The sequence below is a fragment of the Balearica regulorum genome, chromosome 1 (genome assembly GCF_011004875.1).
Source record: "Balearica regulorum gibbericeps isolate bBalReg1 chromosome 1, bBalReg1.pri, whole genome shotgun sequence".
NCBI lineage: Eukaryota > Metazoa > Chordata > Aves > Gruiformes > Gruidae > Balearica > Balearica regulorum.
Window position 1 is genome coordinate 82,604,361 of NC_046184.1, and position 8,061 is coordinate 82,612,421.

Below are 8,061 nucleotides of genomic sequence, written 5' to 3' on the forward strand. Positions count from 1 at the left end.
TTTTCTTTCTCTACCCCCTTCTGCGATGTGCCAGGAGGCAGCACAGAACGCTCCTGACAGTGTGTTGGTGCCTTGCCCTTTGCTATCTCTGATCAGCTCAGTTCCTGGAGGCACTTTCAGCAATTTAGGGGATGTAAGATAAAGGCACTGTGCAACTGTCTAAATCAATCTGTTGAGTCTCTTCAGTGAGTTTTAGGGGAATATAAAAAGTCTCAACTAATGACTGCAAAAGAAACCAGCTGCTGCAATTTGGATGCATGTAATAGATAAGTTTCATTTACATTCTGAGAATGCACCAAAAAGCATGCATCTGCACCTTTCAACTATAAAGGATACTAGGTTTTAGGTGTTGCTATATATAACTTGACTTCTTAATTTTCCATATAGCTTTCCCTTTAAGGGATGGGATATGTTCCTTTCTGACAACGCCTGGACAAAAGCTAACACATTTCCCTGAGCAATGCAGGAAAACAATCATGTTTCTCTAATCAGTTCATTCAGGCCCTCGGTCTATCAAGCACTTTTTATTTTGTTTTTATTATTATTATTACTGTTATCATTATTATTATTATTGAATTCATGCATTAATTAATTCAAGTTACACCTTAATCAAATAGGCCATAATGCTGAATATTTGAACATGCTTTGATCTCCAAAAGTTATTGTTCCCATTTGACTAACATACGCACTTAAATACAGTACTTTAAATTACTAGCCAACGATTTAATAAATTAAGGAGTGCACTTCTGGTGAATGCAAATCAAAAAGGAAAAGAAAAGAAAAAAGAGAGATAAAGGACCTATTTTTAGAAGATTCAGTTCAAACGAAAGCTTATCCGCTATTGTCTGAGGTAACGTTTCAGGCATGCGATTATAAAATAAATAGTATCAAATTCAAACATGCTTATATTAAACTCCATTGTGCTATCTTGCAACAGAGGGGCTTAAAGTTTTGTATCCAGTTCTGGACAGGGAAAAGGAAAAGTGTGTTTAAATCATCTGCATGTAAGAGAACTTAGCAGCATTGCAGATGTTTTGTCTTCAGTTTTGTTTGTTATTTTCCTTTTAGAATAGTTCTTCTATGGACAGCAAAAGAGACCAGGCTTAAATATGTTTTTAATAAGGTGCTGTGTGGATCTGTAGATTGGAAGTATGTAATTTTTCACATAGGGGGCAGAAGGAAAATTTGCGCTCCTTCATAAAAACCATGGCAAATGCTTGCTGCAGGTTTTTGCTAATCTTTTTTTATTATTATTGTTATTATCTGATGCACTTTCTTGCAGCTGTGCAGTTTTGCAGAATATTTTTACTGGAATCCATGCATATGCTTTATAGCTCTAAAAACTGTCTTGCTTAGTTTAAGTTAACTTCATCAAAAAGAAAAAGGGAGATGGCAGAGGAAAAGTTTAGGTCTAGCGTCATACAGCTTAAAACTAAACTAGTTCAAATGGTTATCATTTACCAGGTGGAAAATGCTTTTTAAAAATAAACAAAATCTTATCTTTCATGGATCCTGGAAGCTTCTTTATCGCTGAGCAAAAATTCGCAATGCAACGATGCATTTACGAGGTAAATAAAGCATTCAAAGACTATCAGTAAAGCATCTACAAAGTGTGACTGTGTCACTAAAGTCTTCAAGCTGTGAGTGGGGATTTTGGGTTTTTTTGTTTACACATCAGTCAGCAGCTTGCTTTTATTAACGCAGTTTTGGTTGGCTACAGTGCAGTTGCCAGTTCTGAGATTAGCCTCTCTAAAATTGTCTATGCTATTATTCATATCCTCTTCGATTTCCATGTACTCAGATTTGCTGATTGTGGAGGAGCTGCGGCGACTGAGATCACTGTCAGATGCTAAATTAGGGGAGCTAACGTGAAGTAACTGAGCCTGTTCTTCCCCTTCTGTTTCTCGGTGGTAGAAGTAGTTGAAGTTGGACACGATGACAGGTACAGGCAGGGCAATTGTCAGCACACCAGCGATGGCACACAAGGAGCCTACGATTTTGCCTCCAATTGTCACAGGGTACATGTCACCATAGCCCACAGTGGTCATGGATACCACCGCCCACCAGAAAGCATCAGGGATACTTGTGAAATGAGACTCAGGTTCTTCAGCCTCAGCAAAATATACCGCACTAGAGAACAAGATCACCCCAATGAAGAGGAAGAAGATTAGTAAACCTAGCTCTCTCATACTTGCTTTGAGGGTCTGTCCCAAAATCTGGAGGCCCTTAGAGTGCCGGGAGAGTTTGAAGATTCGAAAGACTCTTACCAGTCTGATGACTCTCAGGATGGCCAAGGAGGTGGCCTGCTCTCCTTTCTGAGTCCCCTCCCGCTCGGCCATCTCGGTGCCCAGGGTGATGAAGTAAGGGATGATGGCCACAATGTCAATGAAGTTCATGATATTCTTGAAGAATTCAGTCTTGCTGGGGCAAGCAAAGAAGCGCACCACCAGCTCAAAGGAGAACCAGATGATGCACAGGGTCTCCACAACAAAGAAGGGATCTGTGAATATGTTGGATTTGTAGACCTGGGTGGTGTTGTCAGTGCGATGCACTGTATACTCCTTGTCCTCTTTCAGCTCAGGTAATGTCTCTAGGCAGAAGATCACGATGGAGATGAGGATCACCATGACAGAGACTATTGCAATGACCCTTGCAGGCCCAGAGCTCTCCGGGTATTCAAAGAGGAGCCATACTTGGCGCTGGTACTCCCCCTCCGGCAAAGGTCTCTCCTCATCTTTGATGAATCCTTCATCTTCCCGGAACTTCTCCATGGCCTCCTCACCCAGCTCATAAAATTTGATCTCCTCAGAGAACATGTCCAGGGGCACATTGACCGGCCGGCGAAGCCGCCCCCCAGACTGATAATAGTAGAGGATGGCATCAAAGCTGGGTCGATTCCGGTCAAAGAAGTACTCATTGCGCAAGGGGTCAAAGTACCGCATGCGCTTCTTGGGGTTGCCCAGCAGAGTGTTGGGGAACTGGGCTAAGGTCTTTAGCTGCGTCTCAAAGCGTAGTCCAGCAATGTTTATCACTACGCGCTCACAGCACTCATGGTCATCGTGGGCAGCGGGCTGGTAGCTATCCTGGGGGTGGCCAGGTAGCGCAGAAGTCTCATCCATGTTCTCTCCAGCCATCACGGTCATGGTGGCACACAGGAAGGGGAACCCAGGAACAGGGTAGGAGAAGTGAGGGAGAGGGACTTGAGGGGGGGAGGAGGATGGAGGAGAGCGGAGAGCCCCAGGGCAGTTCAGTGGAAAGGGGGGTTTGGGGGGGGAGGGGGGTTGGGAGGGGAGGCTCAGAGTCTGCAGGGAGGGATGATGAGTCGGGATGGAGAGCTTGAGGAAGGGGTGGATGAGGAGCCTAAAGGATGGAAATATCCAAAAGGGCAAAGGAGAGGTGGGATGAAGGGAGGGGCATTGGGGATGATGGGAGGGTGAAGAAAGAGGGAAGAAGTACCTTTAGGGGGGGAAGAGGGCAGGTAAGGTGAGGGGTCCTGTCCCCCAAGCCAGGAGGCTGAAGGTCTATGAAGTGCACCCCCAGGCTGGGGTCCCCTCCCCAGCCGTCTCCTTTTGCCTTTAACTCGATCCGTCCACTTTTCTCGCTGACTCGACCATCGCTGCGGCTGCTGTCATGAAGTTACCACACACACACACACACATACACACAAATAAATAAATAAATAAATAAATCACGGGGCAGCTGGGAGGCGAGTCCTTGCAATGCCAACTCAGCAAATTTCCGTCGCCTGCCCCCCCCCCCCCCCCCTTCCCACTGCCCCGGTCCTCTCGTGTGCTGGGGAGGGAGGGATGGAGATACTCTGCTTTTGAAGGCATAAAGCTCACTTGCAGGATGGAAGCTGCCGGGGAGGAGAGAAACATAATAAACCAGCCCCCAAGCCCCACCACACACACACGCTCAGGCTCAACGGATTGGCTTTCACACCGGCAAGAACATCCCGCTCTTCCCACTACGGCAGCACAGCGGAGCCCTACGCATTCCCACACATCCCCGGACACGCACCGGGGCCTCTGAGTCAGGAAGAGGGGCTGATGTGGACCCTGCGGTGCCCTGAGCGCATCGGGAAGGCCTCCCGGGCAACTTCAGCAGGGTCAGCTCCTGCGATGTCTCCTGACCACCACGCTCCCCACTTCACAGATGGTGGAGGCTTAGCTGAGCACTGACAATTTCATCACACCAATTACGGGGATTAGGGGATGGGGAGCAAAGCATCTCCTCTCTTGCTTTGCAGCAGCTAAACACAACAGAGAGAGACGAGGAGAGGGAGATCGACATCCCAGACCCAAACTGTCCAAAATAGAGTCCAACGGCGCGGGGGCAGAAAGGGCTTTTCCTTACCTGCTCCGAGTGAGATGCGCTGGTTAGGAGTAGGAGCCAGTGCCGGAATGCGTCAAGTCGCCTTGCAGCAGCATCCAAAAAAAACCAAACCAAAACAAAAACCGCAGCGGCAAACTCAACCCTCCTCCTCCTCTTGCGCCCCTCTTAATAATACAGCGATCGCTTTACAGGGCTGCCTGCGAGACACTGAAATATTCATACACTGTCTTAGGCTGCACCAAGGGCGAGTGGGTTTAATTAGTTTCTGCCGAGAACCGCAGTGGGGGGTGGGGGGTGGTGGTGGAAAGAGTGCAAAGTACCTTTTTCAAAAGGCTTGAGTTAGTAAATAAAATCAAGGAGTCCTAGATAGCTGCTGGCTTTCCTGCTCTCTTCCCTTAAGATAGCTGGAAAAGGAGCCGGGCGCTGGGCAGCGGCGGCTGGGGAGATGTAAGAGAGCCGCAGTCCTGCAGCCGCATCCCCGGAGTCCGTCTTGGCTCGTCCCGGCAGCAGCAGCAGCAGCAGGAGGCAGGAGCTGGACGCGTGTGGCAGGAGCGAGAGGGCTGCTGAATGCATAAGAGCAAGGAGCAAACTCGAGCCATTTCTTGATGCTGCAGTATCAGCAGAAACCTGAGAGCTGTTTGGTGCAGCTCGGGGAGCGGGCGGGCGGGGGGGGGGGGTCGGGGAGGGAGGGGGACGGGACCGGAGGGAGGAGGGGAGGTGCGCTGCCCCCCGGGCCGGCCGCCCCCGCCAGCGCGGCCCCGCCGCCGCGGCACGCTGCGCGCCGCGCCCCCGACGCAATGCAGGCGGCCGCCCCGGTCCGCCGGCCCCGGCCGCCCGCTGCGGGACACCGCGCCGCCCCAGCCCGCAGCGGGCAGCGGGGGTTGCGGAGAGCGAGCGGGTCCCCGGGGAAAGGCGGGGGGGGGGGGGGGGGGGGCGGTGCACAAGTGGCCCGGGCAAGTGCGCGGAGCACTCGCCCCCTCCGCGCAGAGGAGCAGCGTGGAGCGGGTCGTCGCTTTTCCCCGCCCGATCCCCCCCTTCCCCGGCTGGTAGCCCGCCGCGGCACCTGCAGAGGAGGCGGCCGGAGTGGTGCAGGGCTCTACACATCCCGCACGGAGCGCGATGCTGCAACCGCGGCGGGCGGCGGCTGCGGCTGCAGTGCCCGGAGCCCCCGTGGTGCGGGGCCGACCCGGCACGGAATGGCTCGGCCCGGGGTCCTGGTGCTGCTGCTGGCCCCGGTCCCGACCCCCGGCCCGCTGTGTGCTCGGTAGCGTGTGGGGCTGCGCAGCCGGAGGCTTCTGGGCATAGAGGTGGAGGCTGGGTCCCGAGCGGTGTGGCTGAAACTGGGAGGGAAGAGTTAATCGGCAGGCAGCATATTACAGGGAAATTGCCCTTTCATGCTGCTTTATCCCACTGAATTCATGTAATTGATGAATCACATAACTTTGAGATGGAGAAGAGCCATTATGTCATCAGCTTCCCTCCCCTGCCAGTGCAGGATTGTTCCCTACAGTATATGATCATGTACATTATATAAAAGCCTGCTGCTCACTTTGTGAAAGCGGGAGAGGTGATCAAATACAACCTGGGCCTGTGTAATTTGAAGCACTCCAGAGCAAAGTAACACCAAGTCCGTGTTTAACAGACCTGCTCTCATTAGCTGTCCACTGCATAATGCATTATCTTCACTTAAGATCACCACCTTGGCAGACCAAAAATACTTAACCACCTGACCTCACGGATGGTTTCTGTCTCTTCCTCCCTTCCCCTTATTTATCCTCATGTTTTGTTGTTTCGGGGTGGGGTTTTTTTGCTAGAGTACAGACCATTCTAAAATTCTCTAGTCCTAGCTGTGCTGTAATCACAGCTACTTTGCACACTGCATTCACCAGCCCTGGTGGAAACAAAAGTGCAAAGAAAAAGAAACAGATTTCCTGTCTAGCCTGGTATAGACTTTTTTTTTTTTTCCCCTCCAGTAACATATGCTGAAAGTTTTGTGAGAAACTTCTGGTCAAGTTCTGAGCAAGAGAAAAGTCTGTGTGCCACTCCTGGGCAAAACAATCAAAACACTAAATAAAAAGAGTCTTCCCCTAGTGAAAATCACAATCACTAATTTTCTGTCTGACAGTTTAGCAGCTCAGCATCAGCACCCAGCCTTGGACCCAACAACCCTAGACCCTGTAAAAACTTAAACTTAACCCCCCAAAAAAGAAAGGCAGTCCCATTGCCTAAACTAACCAGGCTGTTTTTCAGCCTTTCAGGAAACTTGACTACAGCCTTTGACTCAACATCCTCTTATGGCAGTGAATTCCACGCCTGGATGACATGCTGCACAGAGCTGACTGCAAAGTATTCGGAGAGCTCTGCATTCAGTGCGCTTGGAACTGCTTTGCAGAAATAGCTCTGTGAGCTAGCACTCACCCGGCTCTGGTGCAGTATTATATCCCCCTGTACTAGTTCAAAGACAAATATGTACGCTCAGGAGTGTGATGAAAACGCAGATCTGACAGAGTCCTGAGTTCAAGGTGCTGTTCTGCCCTTGGTTTCCTGCGTGATTGCAGGCAAGTCTATACATTCTGCTTTTATATCTGAAAAACAGGACTAAAAGTGCTTCCTTCGCCTGTCATAACTGCTTAGGCTATTTGTTCCTCAGGGCTCTTAGCACAGCAGAACCCAAATCCTCATTGGAAGCTGTGGGTACACCAGTAGCAGAAAAAAAAAAATAATAATTGCATCCTTTTTTTTATATTACAGGGTAGCAAAAGGACAAACTGGGATATTGCTACCCCCCTCCTCATTTTCAATAGCTTTGAACTCTGATTTCTTGTTCTAATCTAACTGACATTACTGACAAGCAATTGTGCTGGAAGGTAGATATCTTTCTAAGAAAAATGGACTATTAGCTATAGGGTCACTGAAAATCTTGTCAAGGTACATAGACTAATGAGCAGTAAAATTAGAGCTTGCAAAGAGGTCATATGTTATATGTTACAGTGCTAAGTAGCTTGAATTAAATGTTGAGGAATAGAAGGAGACTCCAACTTGCTGCCAAATTTGAAGTCAGGCTGCTGCTATTTCATACTTTGTGTATTACAGAAAATGATCACCAGCAGTTAAACTGGTAATCTCCCCCAAGCGTCAAATTGAGAAGTTCTGTTCAGGAGTAAAAGTTTTTATAGGGAAACTACAAGTTGCAAACAATCCAAAGCTCGGCTTTGTGTGGCAGTATGTCTGGTGGTACAATCCCTCTCCGATAGCCATTCGCTATGAGAAACACTTCCACTTGAGCTCCCCCATGGAAAATGCATCCAGCCTGGCGTGGCAGTGTCGATGAACACAAGCAGATGGGGAAGCAGCAGGCGTTCTGAGTTGCACAGGTTGAAGAGCCATCTTTGATGGCTGCTGATGTAACTTTTCATAGGCAACCAGAACTGATAGACTCCTTGTGTCAAAGGTAGGTCAGCACGGCAAAAGCAGAACCATTTCTGCAAGTTCAAAGTCTTGCCTTGTAGAGAAAGCTGCAGGTTCCCGTGTTTCAGTCTGGCAAATGAAAGATTTCCCCTGGCGAGAAAGAACAGAATTATTTTTTTTTTTTTAAAGAGGGAGGATCGAGAATTAAAGAAAAACTGTATCTAATGACTGTGAATCTGAAGCTGGATTAAAAACTAACCGTTGGTTTTACACAGTGAAATAGGCTTTAAACACTGCCACCAGGGAACCTGAAAACTA

General features: G+C 49.0%; 1 protein-coding gene across 2 annotated transcripts in view; it reads right to left on the reverse strand.

Annotated features, from left to right (window-relative positions):
- Positions 1-4,981, reverse strand: part of LOC104632212 (potassium voltage-gated channel subfamily A member 1) — a 134,848-nt gene extending 129,867 nt beyond the window's left edge. Inside the window, exons 1-2 of one of the 2 annotated variants that reach the window (XM_075761474.1) lie at positions 4,357-4,981; positions 2,268-3,622 (exon numbers count right to left, since the gene is read on the reverse strand). In XM_075761474.1, coding sequence (XP_075617589.1) covers positions 2,268-3,143 — 876 coding nt within the window. In that variant the 5' untranslated portion in view covers positions 3,144-3,622; positions 4,357-4,981. Of the gene's footprint in view, positions 1-2,267; positions 3,623-4,356 lie in introns of those variants that run through there. The other variant, XM_075761466.1, reaches the window with a different exon arrangement.
- Positions 4,982-8,061: the final 3,080 nt, after the last annotated feature.